This window comes from Neolamprologus brichardi, chromosome 12 (assembly GCF_056152115.1).
Source record: "Neolamprologus brichardi isolate AB-2024 chromosome 12, ASM5615211v1, whole genome shotgun sequence".
NCBI lineage: Eukaryota > Metazoa > Chordata > Actinopteri > Cichliformes > Cichlidae > Neolamprologus > Neolamprologus brichardi.
This window is the reverse complement of record NC_142115.1, coordinates 32,766,009-32,789,936: the sequence shown is the minus strand read 5'-3', so window position 1 is coordinate 32,789,936 and position 23,928 is coordinate 32,766,009. Positions and strand designations below refer to the sequence as shown.

Sequence of the window (23,928 nt, the reverse complement as noted above, 5' to 3'; positions counted from 1 at the left end):
ATGACTTTGTTGTGAGTAAAACGTTACTGTAAAATGATCTTTTCCCTGTTTTTTGACACTTGTTTACTGGCAATAGTTTAAAAAAGAAAAAAGTTTAAAAACTGAAGAGGATTTCCTCAGAAACCGAAAGTCACACTGAGAGGAGGAAGCGTCTCACTGCCCTAAACTAGCTTCCTGGCAGATTCTTAAAGCGTCTAACACCTAAAAATGGAGGTGTGAGTTTCCCATGATAGTCAAGCACAGCAGGTAGAGCTCCTCTGCTACCTTATCATTGATGGTGGGGCAGAGCTGAATCATCAGGAAACGGTTGGTAATGACGGGAAGGACACACAGGATGGAAGTGAGGAAGATCGTCAGCCAAACGTTGGGCTGGTTCAGGGAGTTTCGTGCTGTTCCTGAATAAACACACACATACGTAAGGTTTGGATTATTACAGGTGTGAAGAGGTTTTATTTACAGTACTATATATGAATTCTGTTTTATTTTATGGATATCAAATTAACCTGTTAACCCTCAGAGCAATGAAAACATGAAGAATATTGGATTATTCTCCTAACAACAGATGAGTCATTAGAAAGGATAATTAGTATTAGTGGAGTCCACAAATAAAAAAAGGTAATAGGTGTAATAGCTCCACTCTACTAAAGGTTAAAAATGTTCATGTTGAGGCAAAATAATCAAAACAAAAAGAAAATAACTTGGGATGACTATTATTTTAAATGTTTAGACACACGTGAACATTTAGTAAGACCAGGCTGTCCTCACATCGAAATACTCATTTTAAGAGATTGTATTGCAGGTGATGTGTTAGAGTGCAGTATCTCTGTTCTCAAACTTATCCTTTCCCCCCAAAAGGTTTTTTAATTATCTCTTATAAATATCTTGTTATTAAAATCATTGTAAATAGTCTTAAAATTATTTTTCCTAGACAACAAGCCAGGTCGCCACAGATCATTGTGACTCAAAAAGGCTCCATTGCCTTGTCATTTCAGACCTCCTTAAATACTGACACCTCAGTATATAGAGGTATCTACTGTAAAAGACCAGGGTGAAACAGTGAAAGCTCTTAAGCTGGGCAGACACTGTGTGATTTTTTTCAGTCGCGTTATTTAGCTCAAACTGCACGATTGACTCGCAGGGGTTAGAAGTTCGTAGGTCACGATGCAGGTCACACACTATTCGGCCCGATGCTCTGATGCGACCTGAGTGCTCACACTGTGCGTCCATAACATGAAGGTTATAACACAAAATCTGTCTCTCGCTCTCCCACTCTGTCTTTCACTCACACACACACAGACACAAACACCATCAACTTTGCTAAATTGCTAATGAAAAACATTAATCATGCAGCTGTGATTGAGCAGCAATGTCCATCCAACTATTTTCACGGTTTTTGAGGTCATGATAATTTTGTGAGGCCACATCGAAAAGGCTCAGATGAGCTTTCCAAAGTTCTACAAGTTGTGCTTTCATCGCTTGTGTCCAGATCACACGCCGCACTGCCGTGCTGCTCCGTCTTTTCACTTTCATTTCTGTGTTTGCGTGTGCGCAGTGTGAGAGGCTGCGGTGACAGCCTCACGACGGTCGACAGGATTGACAGGTTTGATTTGCTTACGACCAAACGACTGATGATCGGGAGCTGGTCGTGAGGTGTTAATCACTTCTCGTTACCCCACGTATACTACACGATGCACGACACACTCGGGCCGATCACCAAAACGGTCGCACGACTGAAAAATCGGCTCAAAATGGGCCAGAAATGGCACAGTGCATGCCCAGCGTTAGAGGATTGTGTGTTACTTTAAACGGTGTCTCAGCTTTTCCCAGTCTAAAGACAGACTGTCAAATATTGTTGCACATTGTGGTAGCCTAAAAAGAAAGGCCTTTAAATCAAGAAGGAGATTTTATTTTAAAGTATTAAAACAGAACTGTTTCAATTTAAGAAAAATTTAATGTTGATTAGAATTTTGTATAAAGAGAATAAGCGAAAAGAAAAGTAGTATTTATCCCAAATTTTACAACTTTCCAAGACTATGTACATCAATTTAGTGAGAAAAAACAGCCACTACCACGTGACCTCATAAAGCAGACGTTCTGCAAAGATACCAAACACAATTCAAACACTGTCAGTCTTATTTGAATTACTTGAGATTAACTTTAGCCTCATATAAAAGAGTGAGCAGCCGGCGCAGACATGCAGTCAAAAAAACACATCGTTACATTTATGGACTGGATACTCAAAGCTGTCAGAGAAGTTTGTCACTCACCTATGAAAGGGAAGGCTGATGGCAATATGGTGAACATGCCGTTACTGTACATGGTGAATGTGACAGCAAAGTACATCGCCAGGCTTCCCAACACGAAGAACGTGTTAACCGCCGTCCAGTAGGACATCTCAAACCCCAGCTATGGGCAAAGACAGCAAGCAGGTTTTATAGTTCTATACATTTTATAATAAACAAAGAAACATTTGAAAAATTATGCAAAAGAAAGGTTTCTGGATACCTGGATGCTGACGGCAAACAGCAGACATGTCTGAGTGAGGAGGGCGAAGGACTGGTAGTCGGCGATGTCCTTCCCATCATCCCTCACTGTGTCATACATAGCAGCATAGGGGATAAAAAAGAGCACCAAGGAGCTGTAGCAGCTGTGGAGGGCACATTTGAAGAAGGACTTCTTGCTGAAGTACAGGTTGAGTTGACCTGGAACATAGAGCTGAGGATGCTGGAAACTCCACACGTCATTCACATCCTAACCAGCAGGGGGAGACAAAGACATTAGATCCTTTTTTAGTTGGTTTGGGTTTGTTTTGGGGGGTTTTCTTTTTCTTTTTTTGGGCAGGAAGGAATTAATTTGAGCTCAGATTTATGGCCATGGTATTTTCATGCATACAGATGATCCCATTACCTGATCAAATAGACTCATTCCCAGTACAGGTAGTGCTGTGTACATCAGATTGTAGAGCGTTATAAACCACTCATCATACACAGTCTGAAAAGCAAAAACAGAAGTGGACCTTTAACCAACTTCTTCAATTTTGGACTCAATTGAAATGAAGTACATTAACAGACTTCACATTATCATTCAAAATGTGCAGCATCGTATTTGAAATTTGTAAACTGATGTTATTTTTTGTATCTCTTATTTTCCTTTCAAAATTATAGAATAGAATAGAATTCAACTTTATTGTCATTGCACATGCACAGGTACAGGGCAACGAAATGCAGTATTTGGTCTTTTTCTTATTTACACTGACCGTACCTAGGCTAACTGGTGTTATTCTGCTTCATGTCTCATTTTTTTAAATTACTGTATAAACACAAATCGTTAATAATATGTCTGCTGTTCAGAGTTTTAGTACAGTTTGGGGTTTTTTCTACCCTTTCCATTCTCATATACATACTAAAATTCAGATCTCACTATGACTTCTCTAACTGGTTTGCTCTGCCTTTTCATGACACACAATGAAGTGAGTGAGTGTTTATATATAATTATTTACAGATTGAATGTCATATTATGTTTAGTCTAACTTGACTACAAGAAAAATGCAGGTTAAAGGCATTTCTGCAATGGCTCGATCATAATTTTGTAACTACTCGTCTCTCACCTGCGCAGAGAAACCACAGAAGAAGGCAAACCAGAAATGGACGAAGGTGAAGGTGAAGTTTTTGTAGAAGAAGTAGCGCAAGAACTTGCACATGCGCAGGTAGGACCAACGGCCGTGCACCAGCAGGAGGCGCTGCAGGAAACGGAACTGGGCAAAGGAGTAATCGCTGGACAGCACAGCCTGCATGCCCTCCTGGCCTGAGATGCCCACACCTATATGAGCCGCTGTGTGGGAGAAAAATTAGAATGAAGAAAGAGTATTTTAGTTTTTCTGAAACAAAATGAAGATATATAGATCTATATATAGATAGATATAGATCTAGATAGATATAGATATAGATCTAGATAGATATAGATATAGATCTAGATAGATATAGAGATAGAGATAGATAGATATAGAGATAGAGATAGATAGATATAGAGATAGAGATAGATAGATATAGAGATAGATAGATATAGAGATAGATATAGAGATAGATAGATATAGAGATAGAGATAGAGATAGATAGATATAGAGATAGAGATAGATAGATATAGAGATAGAGATAGATAGATATAGAGATAGAGATAGATAGATATAGAGATAGATAGATATAGAGATAGATAGATATAGAGACAGATAGATATAGAGACAGATAGATAGATAGATAGATAGATAGATAGATAGATAGATAGATAGATAGATAGATAGATAGATAGATAGATAGATAGATAGATAGATAGATATGGGATAATTAGAGTTAATGGTTGAGTATAGGGGAAAAGTTTTCCAAACTTGGGAAAGCATTGGAGAACAAACAGGAGGTTCATATGAAGCAGTTTGAGTTTCTTCTGCTACCTTTGATCATGCTGACATCATTGGCTCCATCTCCAATTGCCAGCGTGACTGCCTTCTTGTACTTCTTGACCAGCTCGACCACCTGAGCCTTCTGCAGAGGAGTCACCCTGCAGCAGATCACTGCTTTGCACATGCATGCCGTCCTCAGGAACTCCAGCTCCAGGCTGTGCTCCAAAGCGTATGCCTGAGGGACAGAGGGGGTAAGAAAAAGGTGAGCTTAGAAGAAGACAGGCAATAAAAAAAAACGTGTGACTGTCAGAGCAGCCATGACTGTTAACAAAGACTGGAGCACAAGAAAAAGGTCGGGCTTTTTTTGCATCGCTGTTTGATGATTTTGAATCATGATGTCTTTCAAAATAAAGTTTCATGGATAGAAAAAAAAAGTTCCCCACTGTAGCTACAGTACTTTTATTTTATTGGACTTCCAGAAGAGCTTGTTTCATCAAATAAACACATCTTTCATACTCAATAAAAAATTAGGCTCCAAGTAAGTAACTGAGGACAGCATTTGCATATTGCAGCAACTCGCCAGTTACAAAGTAAGCACATCTTTTAAAGTTTGAAAGTGACAGCATGCACATAAACTGAAATTTTATGTATGTATGTACCAAACTGTGTCCATTGATGACCAGGCCATACTCCCCATTCACCACCTCATCTGTGACCACTTTCACACCTTTATCCATTTCGGGTAAAAACTCTGAATTCTCAGCTGCATCTGGCTTCATGGAGGTTCGGGCATTTCTAGAAAAAAAATCAACAGTATATGAAAATCTGTCATAAAACCCGAGATAGTAAAACATGTTTAGTCTAAGATTTCCTCTGACCTCAGTTCCTGCTGGACATCCTCAAGTGAGTTGCCCGAGATGATGAAGACATCATTCATCTCTTCCCGTAGCAAGTTGCACGAGTAACCAATGTTCTCTGCGGTTTCTGCAACACAGACGATCAACATCACCGTGTGTGGACTGGAGTCTGTTCCCCATACGCATTAGCTTTCATCTTATTCAAACTTATGTACCTTGCTTGTCACCGGTCAAAACCCAGATTTTGATGTCAGCCTTAGACAGCTGCTCGATAGTCTGAGGTACTCCATCTTGCAACTTGTCCTCTATGGCTGTTGCTCCGAGCAGCTGAACACACACATAATCAGAATGCTGTTCATTTTACCACGCAGTTATGTTTTTACAGTATGAGCTGCCTTTATCGTCTTACCAGGAGATCCTTCTCTATCTCCTCATACAACTGGTCCAGTTTGTCCTCTCTATCCTCCAGTGCAGTGTTGGCCTCATGGTGGCGCTGTATCCACTGGTTAAAGTACTCCTCATCCAGATCCTTGTAAGCAAGAGCCAGAGTCCGCAGCCCATCCCCTGCAAATTCCTGCAGAAATTCCACATGCATATACTTATATGGATGAACGATGAATACTTGAAGGTACACACACACAAATACACAAACGCACACACAAGCTTAAGGCATTTGCACATATAAACAAAAGTCAAACTCTTGCTCAGTGCAAGATTAGAGGAGCAAAAATGGCAGCGAGAAATTAATTAGATCTTTCCCAAAACTTCCCTAAAAGAACAGACATAGAAGAAGGAGGAATAAAGAAAGGCCCTTTGAACATGGCAGCTTATTCTGACGTATCTGCGCTACAGCTCCGCTGTTGTCCAAATACAAATATTTAAAACAAGGCAAATAAAGTCAAATGAAGCTGTGGTGGATATCTCCCCATTCATGACGACCAAGAGAACTGCAATGTATCTTATGTCAAACCCACACAAACAAACCTTCCATAAAGCATGAATTGAAATCTTTTATTTCCTTTCCTGTCAGTAAGACAAAGAACGTACCGACACGTTTATTTAAAAAAAAATACTTTAAGTAAAGTATTATGTGAGAGGTTGTGCCTGTTACCTTTACAGCCTTATATTGCTCAAGAATGAATGTGTACTCAACTCCACTTAACAATCCACTAGTTTGAACTGCTGCTTTAAAATGAACTTTAAAACATCTATTAAGTTATGTCTCTTTATTCTGTCAGTACTGCCTCAAATTTGGGTCATTAGTGGAGATTGAACCCGATTATCTTTGCACTCGCTCAGACATTTTGGACAGTGCAAAGTATTATACAAATTAAGGTTTTTCATCATGATTATCAGAGGTACTTGTATATAAATTCAATAATTTGTTGCTCCAGGGAAGCAAGTTCATCCCAAATGCAAATGCATGTAGGGATGAACTACGTACAAATGCAGTTGACATAGACTAGCAGAGTCAAATATCTCTCTTTGAACACACACACACTACTAACATTAAGATGCTCTGTCGTGACATCCATCAGCTTGCTGCAGGACTGGTGCAGCCTTTCGTAGATGATTGTGTCGGCACCTTTGCAGTAAAGAGACAGCTTGCCCTCTGGACTCCTCACTGCATACAAAAATGTACATACATGAAAACAAACAATGTTTCAAATTGCAGTGGAAAAAAGAGCAGTCTGTATGAGAGCTAAATAGGAAAGCATATACAGATATATATATACATATATAGTATGTATATACCTATGACTGACATCCTCTTGCGGACATTGTTGAAATCCAGGATGGCCAGGAGTTCATAGTTGCACTGCTTTCCCATTTCCACGATGGAAATACTGTCTGGTGTTCGTGAGCGGAAGACAAAGCCAAAGTTTCTGGCTGCGGTCACCAGAGCGCCCTCATCTGGCGACTGGGCCTGGTAGAAAAGCTCTCCTGGAGAACAAAACGTTTATATTCAGCAGGGCAAATATGATTATTTAAGTAAAGTTCATAATTCTAGCTGCAGCAAAAAATGCTTTCACGTTGATCATTTTCAAGCCAGAGTTTTTCCATTACAATAAACTACTGAATAAAAAAAAGGACTGGAAAACACACATACTGCCTTTTAACTGCTCACTGAAACATCTGTACCGTCCTCACCTTCTTTCTTCTCCTCGGCCATGACAGTGTGGCAGAGAGACAGCAGCCTGAAGAAGGCGTGGACCTCCGTGTTCTCCAGCTTCACCGCCTCCACCAGAGAATGGTCGTGGAAGACGAACCGAGAGTCGGCTAACGGATTGAAGGAGAAGTCTACTGTGTCTGTATACTGCAGGAGTAAATGTACAACAAGACAAAAAGAAGTAAGAAAAAAAGAAGGATAAAACAGAGAGGGAAAGAAATGTAACTGGACCTGCTTAGGCTGATGAGGAGTGGTGAGAGAAGTGCACACTGAGTCTGTTATAAGAACACTAAAATGTGTCAGAAACTTTAACTAATTTATTAATATAATCCTGTGAAATCACTGTAAACCTGGTAATGAACTAAAGTTGTTTAACTGTCTAAATATAGAAATCACAAAGTACAGGAGCAGCAGTCTAAAAGGAAAACTGTTCAACATACGAGGGACCAGGAATTCTGTCCAGTGCTTCTCTTAACTACCTATCCAAAACTTCTATTTCAGGGAAACCAAACTTTACCACTGCATTGGAGACGCCATCTGTCAGTCAGTCATATGGACCAGTAACCTATTATTTATTTATTTATTTAATTTTTAAATCTGCATATGTAAACTCACCTCATTAATTTCTAGTCTTTGGCCCGTGTAGTCATAAACATCTCCTGCAGAGCAGAATAACATTTTTAATCAAACTTTATTATACATGAAGAGAATGTATTGAACAAAGCATCAGCTGACGTAAAAACCATCCAACTTCTCGGAATAAGGAATCTAAAAATGCATTTTTAGAAAGTCTCAGTAGATTCTTGTTTCACACTTCATGACTAAAACTCTTACCATAGCATTTGCCGTTAATAGTGCACTTGTTGAAGATCATGATATTCTGGGTGAGCGTTCCAGTTTTGTCACTGAAGACGTATTTGATTTGGCCGAGCTCTTCGTTCAGAGTGGTGGTACGAGCCTCAGCAGGGGTGTCATTGCGGGCGTAGTACATTTTCCTGTCCCAGTCGATGTAGAAGCTGTTCCCCAGACGAATGATCTCCACACTTCAAGCAGATATTGAAAAGAGGCACGTGTAGTCATGTATGTTTTTGCATTCATTTTGTTAAATTAATTGTAAAAAGGTAACACAAGGTAATAAAAGCATCATTTCAAACTTATTACCTCACATAGAGAGAGATGGGCACCACGGTGTTGAGGATGATGACGTAGGACCAGAATGTGAGGAAGGATGAGAAAGCAGGATCGTCCTCCAGCCTTGGCAGGAAGACAGTAAACTGTGAGCCCTCGTTTTTTTCCCAGATGTAGTTTCCTATCGCCAGGACAGAGCACATGAAGGCTAGGAAACCAAAAATCTGCAGAAAGAGTAGAAAGAGGCTTTATTTTGTCATTTAGGAATATAAAAAAAACTGTGTTGGTGTATAAACTTCAGCTACTCAGAAACACAAATGTTGTAGATCCAAAACAGAGACAACCAAGATCTGCTTAAGCTTGAAATAAAAAGACGAGTGCGTTTGTGATGATGTCATCTGAGAGGAGTTTCAGATCTAAAAACAAATGGTGGAGAGTCCCAGGTACTCTATGACCCCTACTGGAGCTTGTCCAGTGGGACGCTGACCTACTATTGATTATGTGAGTCGTCACATGAGCCATGGTGTGAAAAAAAGATGTGGGTCATTACCATCACCAGGGGTTCAGGGGGAAACCGCTAGTAGGGATGGGTACTGGTATCCAGTGCCATGATGGCACCGGTTCTGACATAAACGGTAGTAACCAGACCGAAAAGCAGCGCACATTTCGGTGCTTTTTCCCCTGAGATGTCATACACTTTGGATTCTAGCCAATCATTTTACCTTTCCAAGGATAGTAGGCGGGCCCAGGTACGTACGTTCTTTTAGAGCAGAGCTACAGATTAAAAATGCCCAAGGCGAAGCGGTCAAAAGTCTGGCTGTACTTCACAGCAAAAGATGCAAACTCAGCAGCCTGCAACAAGTGCTTTAAGCTGATACTGTGATACTGTCAAAGGAGGTAACACCTTGAATCTGATGAAACACCTGGCGACGCATAGCGTTTTTTTAAAGCCAAGAAATGCACCGTATTTGATAGCTTGCTGCGAGGCCTCACACCGAGCACATCTACTGCGGGTGTGGTGCCTATTATTGGACCCGGAGTTAGCAACATCCCCCAAAAACCCAAAGAGGAGAGTCCTGGCCCCTAGCCCTGCCAGTGTAGCAGAAATGATGACGGATGATGATGATGCAGCAGCCATTCTTCTCTGTGTGAGTAGCTTAATGTTGTTCGTGTGTAATTTACGTTGAGTAGGCTAAACACGTTATTACATTAATGCATGTAAGGTGAACTAGCAAACACCGTCGTAGTTACATGCGGCTGTCTTCTTGTTTGATGGCAGATACAAAGGCTAAAATGACCAAAGAAAAAGTGGAAAACAGCTAAACATGAGAGGTTTTTGGACAAAGTTTGTGTTTTTTCCATTGTTTAAGCACTGCTTCCAGCCAAGAGTGATACCATATATACCCCATAGCTGCAGAAAAGGCTAACATTGTTATCTTTTTACAAAAAAAACAGCTGAACATGAAAGGTTTTAGGACAAGTTTGTGTCTTCCATTCTTTAAGCACCGTTTAAGCACCGGTACTGTTTCAAAAGTACCGGTTTGGCACCAGTATTGGATAAAACCTAAACGATACCCATCCCTAACCACTACGGGAACTTCCTCGACCTCATCATGTGACGTTGCGCATGTACAAGCTTGTATATAAATTTATAACCATCTCTCATTGCCGGTAATGATAAACTACCAAAAACATGATCATTTTTTATTTTAATCAAAAGTTTGGAGTTACTTTGAAATGCCATTATTAATTTTTTAAAGAAAAGCTCATTTTCCATTTAATAAGTTTATAATTATTGAACTACCTCAGCACAGATGAAAACTGTTCTGTTGTTTAAAGAAGCATTTGACTAATTAAGCATGTGGAGCATCAGCGTTTGTGGGTAAGATTACCAATTTAAACTGACCGACTTAAAAATAAAAAAAAATGGGGTGATCTTGTTTAACCCTCTCAAGGCAGGCGTTGCCGATTTGCAACAGTTAAAAACTAACAACCTGATTACCCCACATACATATTTTATGAGTTTTGTTTACTCAGAAGTACCACTGCAGGACTTGGTTGTGCGTTAGTGACAAAAAGGTTAATTTGAGCCTGAGAGGGTTAAGAGGTTAAAGTTATTTCATGCATATTTTGCACAAATAAAGGGAACATTTCATACAACCATGTACAGAAATAAATACATTTATGGATGCTTTATTGATTCCACACGGCAAATTGTAGTACTTAATGTAATTTAATTATGCGGTTAAAAAAAAGGGCAGACTGTAGTTTAAAGTTTGGTTTAAAGGTTTTACATTTTTAAGAATGAGTGGTACTGATTTATCCGACTAAATTAATGGCTTTGTCTTCCTTTGCTGTGATAGTAGCGACTCCATTGCACCTTGAAGCTTTAGCAAACTATGCATGTATCCCCTTTACGGTCTCGGATACATCACCGATTTTCTTGCTTTCTCCTGTTTGTGCTGCTCTACTGCATCAGATCTTTTGATTTTAAATAAATCGTTAGTGTTGGTGAGGAGAATGTCCAATAAAAAATTGTGGCGCATTAGCAGAAGGGAAATAGTGTAATGAACTGATTTAACTGTAAACTTAGACTTCAGTACCTCAGCAGCAGTCAGCTCATTTCTTCACAAATCTCATAAAAAAACAATAAATTATTAATGACCCTGAGATGTGATAAAACAAATGCACTCACAAAGATGACTAAGATATTCATTAGACGGTCTATACTGGTCCTCTTGAACGTGCTCTTCCCACAGTTTTGCATCAGCTTCGTTTCTGGACCTGCAAAAGAGAAACAGAATGATCTGAAGTCACAAGTTTCAGAATTCCCACTACAGTAGCTCCCTACTAATGTGTGTCTGACCTCCAAATAGCACCAGTCCAAAGCACCACTCGGTGTTCCTCAGGGTGCAGCCTCGCAGCATGATTTTCTCATTGTCAAGTGAATATTTCTGACCTGCGAAGCTCAGCACTCCTGTGAAGCGGTCGAGGCGGTTGTTGGGGGGTTCACAGCGGACCTCGCCTTGAGGAAAGGAAAGACACAGCAGGTTTAGATTTAGAAAGAGTATGACCACTACCAATTTGAAAAATCAAAATACCTCCATAACGTTCACAAATTGTCTTCAGATGAATTAAAGTTAAATGAAGGTTAAAAAAAAGAAAATACGTGAGCCTAACATGAACTTGATCTGCTGATCGTTGGTTCATGGAAGCTAATTCTCAGCTTAATTTTAGCGCTTTTTTTTACTATATAAGACGAGTTCAAGATAAAACCGTGATGAGAATAAAGAAACAGTGTAGAATAACTATTACTATAATAGTAACTGTTACATGCCTCGGCTTTATTTAATTTTTTCTCTGTCTATTGTTTTGGGCATAACTGGTTTAGAAAAATACCAGCGTTAATAAGCATTAATGGAAAGAGTGGCATTGACTAAATTCATATAAACAATAGAGGTGGGAATCACCATACATCCCACGATACGATATTATCACAATACTTAACGCACGATACAATATTATTGCGATTTTTAAAAATATTTTGCGATATTCAGATTCTGTACATAAAGGTAAACTTTATCAATATTCATTTTATCTAATATCAAAGTCTCACACTCAGTCTTTCTCTCATTTCAGTTTTATTGTTGACAAACTGAACGGTTTGTATTACAGTCTAGTCCAACTTAACTGAATCAACCATCTGGTACAATTATAGCTATTCTGAACTATGCAGTTTATGAAAACTATGCAGCCCCTTCAGCAACTGAAGAATTTGAAAGTAAATTAAAACAAAATATAATTTTACATTAAATAAAAAAAGTTTTAAACTTAATTAAAATAAAACATGTCTTAAATTAAAATAAGTAAACTGTCATGTTTATTGCTGCCAAAAAAAAAGTTCAACACATTTGGACAGTGAAGGAATGTCAGGATTCTTGCTCAGAAAAAGGATCAACATGCTCTGAAGTCAGAGCACAAAAACCATTTTGTAACAAAATATCGATTTCTGCTGTCCCTGTATCGATACATTATTAGCAAACAAAATATCACCATACTACACAGTATCGATTTTCCCCCCCACCCCTAATAAACATGTATTTTGTGTATTCAAAACATGTAAAACTACAAGGAGGCCATAAACAATAAACAACATTTCCAGATTTCTTTACAGAAACTGTGAATGAGGTTTAACTTATTTATTATGTCTTACGTTGAGTATTGCAGTGGGTAGACTGCCATTTATTTATTATCTAAATAAACCTTTTATGTATACTGTGAGGAATAGCCTTAACAGGGTAAGTCATTTTTATTTATATAGCGCATTTACATTTAACATCAAAGTGCATTACACTGAAAAAATTGTGTGTGTGCGTGTGTGTTTACAGTCTCACCATTAAAATCTGCCAGTTTTTCAATATCACCCCCCAGGTCTCCCGTCACTGGGAGGGCCTGTCTCACCTTCAGGTTAGTCTCTCTGAGGAAGAGAAGCCGAGAAAGTAAAAAAGAGGAAGAAAGACGACGGCTGCATAAGCGGAAGCGAGAACAGGAGGATGTGGTTAGATGTGAAAAAGGAGGAAAAATAGACAAACCCATCGAGTTCTGCAGTCTCAATGTACACAAGGTTGAGTGGTTCACTGCTGGAGAGCAACAAGAGGTCTGCCTGAAATTACAAAGAATTTATAAATGGTAAAAATGTGTGTGATCAATGACAGGATTTTATTACTCAACTAAAAACTTACATTAGGTTTACTGACGTCTCTGATTGTTCTTTTGTCTTTTAGAAAACATCAAAATTACAATATAAAAAACTTCCCCTAAACCTAATTTGGTTATGCGTCTGTTCCTTTGAACAGACGTGCTAAAAGTTCACTGAGTCAACCCACAAGAACAAAATAAAACATCCAGAGGAAGTCAACAATAAACTGGAACACAATGAAGTTCAGTTTATATTCGATGTGTTGGGGAAGAGAAAAACAAACAAATAAGAAGTACTTCCACCCTCTGATGCTTTACTTACTGTAACAAACTGGTTGTTTTCTAGTTTGATGATGTCTCCCACTTGGACATTCATCCATTTCTCGCTCCGTAGCCTGAGAACAGGGAGAGGTTGGTAAGTGTGTGTGCACGGTATCGCTTTCCCTTTTCTTTGAAGACGGTCAGGAAACAAAAGCTCTGAGGGCTCACAAATAACCACTAAACACCAAGGTCATCCTAATATTAGTCATTTTCCTTTTGCTGGATGTTCCTGCCAGTTTCCTGTATTATCTCTCTGTGTATTTATCAGCCAATAATAGCCAGAGTTTTTAATAGTTGGCTGGAACTGGATGCTTTGCCAAGTTTCCCATTACATGTTTCTGCTCATGTTGGTGTTTCAGATTCCCACAGCTGACATATTTTTAGGATGATCTCTTTTCTTAATATTTGCAGTAATCTTTAACATGTCAAAACAACGTAAAGGAATAATTTTCACATCAGTTTTTCAAAGATTGTAAATAATTTTCATGTATTTTTTTTCCCAGCCAAGCTTTGTTATCATTATATAAACAGTACAATATTTTTTTGTTATCAGGGTTTTCTATGTTCTATGTATTACTGTAGGTCTTTACCTTACAATAAAAAGCACCTTGGGGCTACTGTTGTTGGGATTTGGGCGTATAGAAATAAAATTGAATTGATCAAGTTAAAGTCTCTGGAACAAATGGAATAAAGTAAAAGACCTCGGATCCTCTTTTGAAGCTCGACATTTCTGATAATGATTTATGTATTGAAAATGTTTCTTGGATACTAATGGCACTATTGAATTTTTAAAACCATTATTACTATTTATTGTATTAATAAAATGATTATTACAACCCTGTAATCGGATCTTTTTAATAGTATTCAGCATTTTCCTTTTTCTGATAGGATATACTTCATTTTTCCTCAAAGTTGCGAATAACTGAAGTACAGGAGAAAATATTAAACACAACTTATAAGAAAATAGAGCTTAGCAAATTACAATAAAATATGACAAGAAGAAAAACACTCAGTAATTTACTGATAATTTCCAATTAAACAGAAAAAAGTACACAAAATATAGGAGAGCAAATCTAAATGGAAAAACAGAACAGAATGTAAAACACAATAAATACAGGTACTGAGTTTGGACATTTGTTTCTGAATCTCTTCTTGCAGTAGCACAGCTGCTTCCCCAGTGACTAAACACAGAATAATGAACGGGACATACGCTTCAGCAAAATAAACTATTATATTACTCCAGTCCTAAAAATGAAGTGATCTTTATTTTGCGTATTTAACAGAAGGCGGCCTTGTGTTAGCAGGAAGCAAACTTTTTCCTGCTGCTGCTTGTGGACTAAACAGTGAGCAAGGCAGCCAGGAGGAAATAAAGACATAAGTTAAAATATTTTTATCCACCACACCTTTCCTAAGTAAAAATACAAATGGGGGCTTTATCTCTTATTTGATTATAACTAGGGATGCACCGATACCGATACTGGTATCTGGGCCGATACTGTAAAATGTGTGTGTACTCATACTCTTAAAAGTTAACCGATACCATGAACCGATACCAACTTATTTCATTAATCAGAGGGTGGCTTGTCATTTCTGTTGTAGTTTTTTAGATTGGCCACTAGGGGGCCAATTATTATTTTATAATTTTTTATATTTTATTATTTATTTAATAACAATTATTTTGTTTGTTTGTTTATAATATGGACACTCTGCAATAATTTAAAAGTTTATTTTATTCTCAAACCTAATTTGTATTTATTTTATTCCAAACAGAAGTGTTTATTTATTATTCTGAAAGCTCGAGACAGTGCCAATAGTTCAGTGATATTTTGTAAAATTACAATGTAATTTTTTGCAAGACTCTGCAATAATTTAACAGAAGTGCTTATTTTTCACTTGAAATTTTTTTGTGGTCATTTTTATTAAGATTTTATTTTTTATCGGCAGGGAATATAATAAAACCTGTCTTCCAATTCATTGTATTTGTGTATTTGTGTGTGTGTGTGTGTGTGTGTGTGTGGTAGAAGTATCGTTTTTTGTACTCTGTATCGGCAAGTACTCAGATCCAAGTATCGGTATCGTATCGGTTTGAAAAAATTGGTATCGTTGCATCCCTAATTATAACATCATCACATCATGGTATACAGGCCTTGTGATAACATCCCATATGGCAATTTTGAGACCTTAAAACAATTAGAATCTCACTTGATGTATAACGTTTAATTGTTCTGATAATAGCCAAGCGCAGTAGATATTTTTGAACCTGTATTTTCCTTTTTGCGCTCCAATATAGCCACAGGAAGCAGCTGCAGGATGGTGGACAGCACTTGTTTTGTTGTTGCTCTTCTGTCTACTATTTCAAATATGTGAGCTATGCTCTATTTGGGATCTCACAGACACATAAGTGACATTCCACCTTCAGAGCTGAAACATCAAATACTTTGAATCCGTGCATGAGGATATGATTCATAGCACCCACACACACAAACACACGCAAACACACACACAAACTTACTTTCTATCAATAAGGACTTGGACTTTTCGGTTGTTAACTCGATTGTCGCTCCTGTGGCGATTCTGGGAAACAGAACAAAATGACAGGACTGAGTCAGAAAAAGTCACAGGAAACTCAAACTGAGTTCACTGATTTGTTCATTTTTTATGACCAAATTTCTCTTTAAAGGTATCGGTCACCAACTAACAGAGTATGCGAGAAGAGATGACAATGCAGTGACTGTACAAAAGGTTTTAGCCGAGTTAAACCTCAGACTCTTAGGCAAACGTCTACTTCCCTCCATGATGACACTTCTTTGTCTCGTCTCATAGACTTACTATTTATTTCTGTATGTGAGACAGAGAGTCTGCTACTGAGCTAAAACTGAAGGGTGACTTCCCTTCTGAAATTATATTCAAATTACAAGAGGGTTAAATGTGGTTTATTGATTGGAAACATTTACTGTTACTACTTGTTTCAAATATGAATAAGGCCCAGCTCAGATATGACAAACTCAGTGAAGCTTTGCACAGAGCAGAAACTCTCATCTGTACGGCAACACATTAAAGAGATGCTGATCAGGCTGTTGAGGGGGAAATGAAGGTTACAGCCACAATAAAATAAAGTTAATGTTGAACTTGTTCTTTCTGTGTTACAACCTGAAGAGGTTCTGTCTGGATTTTATGTTCTGCTTTCTGGGAAGTCAAAGTCTTTCTTTTTTTCACCTTATACATTCCACCTTGTTATCACCTGACCTTTTTATTCTAATTGTTTGTGAAGAGATCACATCAAGACAGTGGTTATCCAAAACTGTTAACTTCTGTTGTCAATTCTCTGGCAATTACTGATGGCTGTTGATGAGTTGAATTTATGACAGTATTTTTTAAACAGCAAAAAACCTGTCATTAATTGTTTTAATGTAAGTAATTCACATATGAGTTGTTGCTAGAAAACCATTTCATCTCCAATTATCTCACATTTCCCTTGTGACCATTCATATGGGTAACAAACACCATCAAACCTGTTGGGCTTGAGCAAATAAATAAATATATATATATATTTAACAATTTCTTGTGTTATTTGGAGTTCCTGTACTTTCTGCCGTTGTCTGATATTTTTTCCTAATGTCTTGATTATCTTGATTCCTATCTTTAGCTTTTTTGTCTGCATTTGTAACTGTTTGCCCTACCTTTAATTAATTAGTTTGTCTTGTGTTGAGTTATTTTTATTGTTCATTTGCATGCCTTTGTCCCTTTGCTTTGTCTGTATATCAGTTTCCCCTCCTCTGCTTGGATTATTTGAACAAGTCTCCCTCAAGTGTCATTCTGTTGGGTCTTTTCCTTTTGTGAAAAATTGAATGGCAATTTAAGGGATTTAATCTCACCAGTATAAAGCAGGAAGATCAAGCAATAATTACTCACTATTGGGATGTAGCGTTACTTTAAATTCATTCTTACAAAGTTTGAAATCTCTGCAGCTGACTTGAAACTAACTTGTAAAACTCTCCTTTTACAACCGCATTCCAAACACCAGCCATAGTTTGCTTTTGCAAGGTCATCTACCTCACCACACTTGGTCACACCTGGAATGCTGAGATCAAATTAACCCTGAACCAAGTGACCCTGTGAAAGTAGCAGACGTTTACCAGTCAGGATCTCTGCAGCTTAACAAAAAGACTTGTGTTTCTCTTCCTTGAGCCAGTCTTAATGGTTTGGCATTTAGTCCTTTTCCACTCACATGCAAACACCGGCACACATGCACATTTGTCTGGTTGACCTTAACTGCTGAAATCATTGTTTTACAACTGGCTTCCCGTCAAATATCACTTGATTTCAAAATCCTTCTGCTCCCTTTTAAAATTCTAAATAACCTGGCTCCTAGCTCCTTAACTGATCTCCTTGATCCGTACAACCCAAAGAGAGCACTAAGATCCTCCAGCCAACTGCTCCTAATGCAACCAAGGTCTCGTTTAAAAACCAGAGGTGACTGGTGCATTTGCCATCCCTGCCCCTAGACTGTGGAATAATCTCCCAGTCGAAATCCGTACTTCGGAATCAATTCAATGGTTTAAATCCCGTTTAAAAACACACTTGTTTAACTAAGTTTTTGAAACAAATTAGTTTGACTTTCATTTGGCCTGCACTACGCCATGTCAATGCAATTTTAAGTATAATTGTACTATTTGTTCTTTGTTCTGCCCGCGCTGCGGTTTCATTGTGAAGCACTTTGATGAACACTAGTCTTTTAAATGTGCTATGTATATGAACTTTGACTTGACTTTGACTTGAATAAACAGTAAAATGATTACGGTGAACAGTAAGCCATTAAAACAAAGTAAAATAGAGAAACAAACGAAGGCATTAGTAAGCAGAGATAATCCAGAGAAATGAGTAACGATACAGCAGTTAGTGAGCGGTGAGAATTAGCAAGTTGGAAAAGCCAGGTTGAATAGGTTGAGTTTTCAAGCGTGCTTTAAAGGATTGAACGGAGTCAGAGGCACGAAGGGTAGCAGGCAGAGGTTTGGTGCCACAGAGGCAAAGGCAGGGCCAGAAGTAACTTAGCAGATGATCGTAAATAACGGCTGGCAGCATAGAGCCTGAGGAGGTCGGTGTGATAGTCAGGCGCAAGGTTGTTTAGGCATTTGAAAGTAAGTTGCAGAACTTTAAAATCAATACAAAATTTAATAGGCAGCCAATTTAAATCAGAGACCACTGGAGTAATGGAGGCAAACTTTCTACTTCCGGTCAGGAGACGAGCTGCAGCATTCTGAACAAGCTGCAATCGTTGGAGGTGAGCGAGTTGGAGTCCAGAGTAGAGAGAGTTACAATAATCATATCTACTCTTCTCTCAGCTTCATTGGCAGCTCCCTCTCCTCACTTCTTTATGTTGCTGCCTTTATTCAACATGTTGTTGAATGTATGTCTTTTAGGCAACAGAAGTGCCTGGATAGAGTGGAGGCCACACAGTATTGTTAAGTTTAACCAAATATTAGTTGCTCTAGTCTCACATCAGTACTATCTAATATCACACAGACTATGCACTAGAGAGATGGTAGATTATAGTGTGAAAAAGGTCATTTTCTGGTAGGACAGACAGCCACTACAGCAGTTTTAAAGGACAAGTTTTTAAAAAATCGAGTGAAACACAGATAAATAAGTCGTAGACAATATGTGTATAATGGCAATATGTCAGGTGTCCTTTTTTTGTTAATGATTGATGCAAAGTCTGAAGTGAAGTGAGGTGGGGTTCTCATTATTCAGTTTGTGAAGGAGATTCTAGTTAAAGTTTGACATGGGGGTGGGGGGGGGGGGGGGGCAACGCATAATGAGTGACTAACAGTTAACATCAGATCCAAAATCCTATTATTAAAAAGACAGCAGCATAAAAGTTGTTACCTGAAGAGGCATTGAGCTTGAGATGGCCTGTTTGATGTTTATATAAATTGACTGAATAGTGAATCCCAATAGTGATGGTTGTATGGTCTTCTTGTGCTGTGCTCGCTTTTGGGTGTTGGGGTACGTGGGGGATGTGTTTGCATCTTCTGACATGCCTGCTTTGCATTTGGAAGCTTAAAAGTTAGAGTGTGCCAAATCTCATCACAGATACGGTAACTTTGCAGATTGCAGTCAACTGAATTCTGTTTTCTTACCCCTCCTAATTCAAGCTACTTGGCTGCTGTAGAACAAACAACTCTGGCGATATGCCGAGTGTCCAGGTCTATTTACTATTTTATAGAGGAGGCTGTAAAGATTTGTGAATGGAGTCCAACACGAGTGGATGAGTCAGTGAAGCTCACTCCTGTCTTATGACAGTGACAGTGAGGTGAGTTGCTGAGCATTTCGTAAGCTTTATTTTCGGTAAGTGTTGCGCTCAGCCTCTGCTAGCTGCTGTTAGACGGCTTTAGTGAAACTCTCTTTGTAGTGGATCTAACGTTGTTGGACTCAGAGGGAAAGTGTGATTTTTAGGACGCTTCAGTCTAGCATTTGCTGCCAAAAGTTAGCTTATAACCAGCTGTTGTCTTTGTTTAGCCACTCGCTGTTAGCTGTCTGGAGAAGGGAGGGTCGCATGTCTAATCTACTGACAATAAGTAACTGTGACAGTTAGAAATGAATCAATTCTAAGTTTATGAGAATGATTATAACAACTGATAACATATCTGTACTTGAGGTTTAGCAGGGTGCAGAATTTAAAATGTAAACTGGGAAATTTGTATTGCAAACTTAGAAGATTTGGATACAAACGTAAAATTCTTATCAGTTTCTAATTTTTCTGTTCGTAAAATAAAGGACTTGAATTATTTTGGTTGTAGATGTGGGTTTTTTCAGTGCTATCTAGCCTTAAAAAAGCAGAAGACATTTTCAAATGTGCTCACAATATCGTCAGTTGCATCCTTGGCAGCGGTGACTGTCAGCACGAGGATCAGGGGGACGACAGTGGTGAACCAGGACAGCGAGGAAATCTGAGGAATCACCTGAAGAACACAAAACGCAGAGAACAAAAACGTTACTTTATTCCAACCTGAGTTTAAATAAAGAGCCATGGGCGTATGTTTACTTACATAATGAAAAGAAAGGTGTGTATATGAAAAGAGGATCTTACTTTATCAAGACAACTTTTTATTAAACAATATTATTGCTATTTTTTTTTTTAAAAATTCTGTTTAATTATACAAGTGTGTTGTGTTTGCCGAGTAGTGTTTGAGTTGCCAAAATCTGCTTCCCATTGAAATTTTGTTTCAATGGGAAATCTAAATAAAGCTATTTTCTGTTTTGTGTACTTTGGTGGATTTAGATGCACTTCTTAAGAAAAAACTGATTTTTAGTGTTGTTTATTAATAAATTTAAACTGCAGTGTCTAAGTTCCTTTGTTATGGTCAACCTCTGTTGTGCAACATGACTGTTTAGCACATAATGAGGCAATTTCCTGTTTTTGGATTACTGCACACCCTTAAATATCACTGCAGTGCGAACCGTGGACATACTTTAAGATTCCTTTGATGTTTTAGGAAGTGATTCTGACAGTAAAAGCAAAACTGAACATATATCAAGTTACTGATTAGACGTAAAGAAGTTGTTTCAGAGGTTTTAATTTTTTTGGTTTCCTGGACAAACTGGTAGAAGAGTTGGAGTCTAAGAACAAAATCCTTTTTCGGGAATAAGTCATTACATCACGTCTTTGTGTTATCTGCGGTTCTGTTGATTCGTGCGGCTGAGTATTGTTTCCTGGACTCTGAATTCTTTGCATAATTATTCTGTTCCCCTTTGTGTGCATCACGCTGTCTCTGGGAGTTTGGTGTTGTTCCCTCTTTCAGTTTTATTTTGGACGTCAGATCCTTATGTGGGTTTCTGCATTTTTAATTCTTTCTTTCTGTCTTTCTTTTCCTTCTTTAGTGAACAATTTAATTCATGTATCCTTCATTGTTTCCTTTGAGAAGTTAAAGATTAAAGTGTCATACACACTCCGTAATTAATGTGTGAGGCAACTAACAGCGAGACAGGTTTGCTTAAAACTCACCTGGAGCACCAGCAGGAACAGGAAGTAAGCGTTAGCGATCCTCTGGAACTGCTCAAACAAGTTGAGAGGTAGGAAGGTGAAGAAGTTGTACTTGGAGGTTTTGATGGCATTTGTCTGTATAAGACAGAAAGAAAAGGAGATGTGACGAAAATTTAAGAATAAAACTGTCAGCAGAGTTACTTTTGAGAAATTCTGCAGTTTGTTGAATGAAAGTATTTGTGTCATTTTTTAAGGAAGTGCAAAGTGTTGAAGTAACATTTATTAAAGTTATTAATAGACCTAGGAAGCAAAATTATCTGTCCCTACTGTGAATTTGATGGTGAACCTTCTGTTTAAATGAGTTGTAGTTGGAGAATGATGGGTGGAGGTGTCGGTTAAACAGTCAGAGCGTTTTGTGAATCAGGTCAGTTTAGGTGGGCTGATCTTGTAATCGCATCTTGGGCTTCCCCGTACTTGCTATGACATTTCTGCTGCATGGGAGCATGAGACTGAAAGTCTTCTGATGTGGGGGTCTACACAAAGTGCAAATGCAAGTGGTCAGTGTGGGATTTCCACAGAGTGATCTGTGTAGCCCGAGTGCTTGAAATGGCACAGAGGTACACAAAGAGATGAGCTTGACGGACAAATGAAATCAGACATGGCGTGGTTTAAGCTTTTTCTGTGAGAAGTCAAATCTTGGAAACTACTGGACAAATAAAGCCTAATATCCGAAGCATCCGGTCACTGTGTGAAGCTCTTACTCTGTGGACTGCACTTATATAAATCTATAAAACCTTAATGGCTTGCTTTATGGAAATTGGGCTCTAAGTATAAATGGTAATAAGACAGTCAAATGGTAGGTAATCACATTTAAGGCTTTTAAGAAATGTTTGCCTGTGCTTTTGGTCATTTGGAAACTGAATGGCTAAAATTATGTTTGGGTCCAAAGACAGGTAGCATAAAGGAGAGTGAGAGTTCAGCTTGAATATTCCTGAACAGATTCTCAGTAACACCGACTAATTTAATAATCAGAGCACTCTGTAATCAGCCTGAGAAAGTAATAAAGTTAGAAAGCACTTGTTCTGAGTGAGACCTTATATCCCTGATGCAGTTCTGTGTCTACTCTGCTCAATAAGACCTTTTCCTAAGTTTTATTCAACAAACTAAAAAGTCAAGCCTCTCTGCCATATTTCAACAAACTTCAGTGACACATTGTACCACGGTCGCGACCAGAGATGGGCAGTAACGCGTTACTGTAATCCGATTACTTTTTCAAGTAACGAGTAAAGTAAGGGATTACTATTGCAAAAACGGTAATTAGATTGTCGTTACTTTCCCGTAGGAACGCTGCGTTACTGCGTTACTAAAGCCGTGATTTTTTTGCGAGAATGTCTCATGATAGTGACAAGCGAGTGCCACATTTGTGACAACAGCTGTGTGCAGATCAACAATGGATCATATATGAGTGCAGAGAGAGTATGAGCGTGCAGCGTTTAAAGCGTGGAAGTACTGACCTTACTTTGAGTTTGATTCCATAAAAAGTGACAAAAACATTAGTGTCCGCTGTGCGTGGAAAGAAAACTTCTTTTTACAGCGGAAAAAAACCCCTAAACTTCCAAGCAAGCACCGTGTGCGCAACGACACAATGAGAAATTCACAAAGACACTCGCGGATTCTTCCACTGACCGCTGCGGCACACCTGCACCAGGGTAAACCTCCGCCTACTCACTCCTGCTTTACAAGTGAAAATAGAGCAACAGGACCGCTAGTCTTTGACTTTATTTATTTTCTGCTGTGTTTTACTTGCATCTATTTGAAAGAGTGAGTGTTAACACAAAAAATATTTTATTTTATGTGCTGGAATGTGCAGAAAATAGGTTTAAATATTAAACAAATTTCTTCCAGTCAGAAAATGTTGCCTATAATATAATTTTTGCTTAGTTTTAAAACTGTCACGGCTGGCGGGGTGAGCCGTGTGGTGTGGAGGAAACGGAGGACCCAAAATGCAGACAGCCGATATGATGATAAGAGTGAGGGTTTAATTTACAGTGTACAAATAACAGAACTGAGGGCAGGACAGAACATAAACCTAAACTGGGTGAGCTAAATAACAAACCGGATCATACAAATGGGGTGGGAGGCAGAGAGACACAGACGAGGAACAGACACCATGAAACACAGACGAGCCGACAACGAACACAGACCGACACCCACTATAAATACACACACCAGGTAATCAGGAAATGGCACACAGGAGGGGACACAGCTGGAACTAATGGACATAACGAGACACAACCCTACAAAGTAAAACAGGAAACACACAGACTGTTTTACATAACAACACGAGGACATGAACAGAGCACCGAGGGAGACGCAG

General features: G+C 38.5%; 1 protein-coding gene across 1 annotated transcript in view; it reads right to left on the bottom strand.

The window, feature by feature from the left end:
* LOC102787094 (phospholipid-transporting ATPase ID-like) overlaps positions 1–23,928 on the bottom strand; it is a 53,640-nt gene that overhangs the window by 4,106 nt on the left and 25,606 nt on the right. The window contains exons 4-27 of the mRNA XM_087849409.1: positions 21,573–21,686; positions 20,431–20,529; positions 16,080–16,141; positions 13,569–13,641; positions 13,141–13,211; positions 12,943–13,025; positions 11,415–11,573; positions 11,244–11,332; positions 8,582–8,772; positions 8,255–8,463; positions 8,036–8,079; positions 7,402–7,567; positions 7,006–7,194; positions 6,759–6,874; positions 5,660–5,824; positions 5,466–5,577; positions 5,272–5,377; positions 5,053–5,188; positions 4,445–4,628; positions 3,608–3,831; positions 2,908–2,991; positions 2,506–2,751; positions 2,268–2,406; positions 265–395 (exon numbers count right to left, since the gene is read on the bottom strand). Of these exons, the coding sequence (XP_087705535.1) occupies positions 265–395; positions 2,268–2,406; positions 2,506–2,751; positions 2,908–2,991; positions 3,608–3,831; positions 4,445–4,628; positions 5,053–5,188; positions 5,272–5,377; positions 5,466–5,577; positions 5,660–5,824; positions 6,759–6,874; positions 7,006–7,194; positions 7,402–7,567; positions 8,036–8,079; positions 8,255–8,463; positions 8,582–8,772; positions 11,244–11,332; positions 11,415–11,573; positions 12,943–13,025; positions 13,141–13,211; positions 13,569–13,641; positions 16,080–16,141; positions 20,431–20,529; positions 21,573–21,686 (3,192 nt within the window). The remainder of the gene's footprint in view (positions 1–264; positions 396–2,267; positions 2,407–2,505; positions 2,752–2,907; positions 2,992–3,607; positions 3,832–4,444; positions 4,629–5,052; positions 5,189–5,271; positions 5,378–5,465; positions 5,578–5,659; positions 5,825–6,758; positions 6,875–7,005; positions 7,195–7,401; positions 7,568–8,035; positions 8,080–8,254; positions 8,464–8,581; positions 8,773–11,243; positions 11,333–11,414; positions 11,574–12,942; positions 13,026–13,140; positions 13,212–13,568; positions 13,642–16,079; positions 16,142–20,430; positions 20,530–21,572; positions 21,687–23,928) is intronic.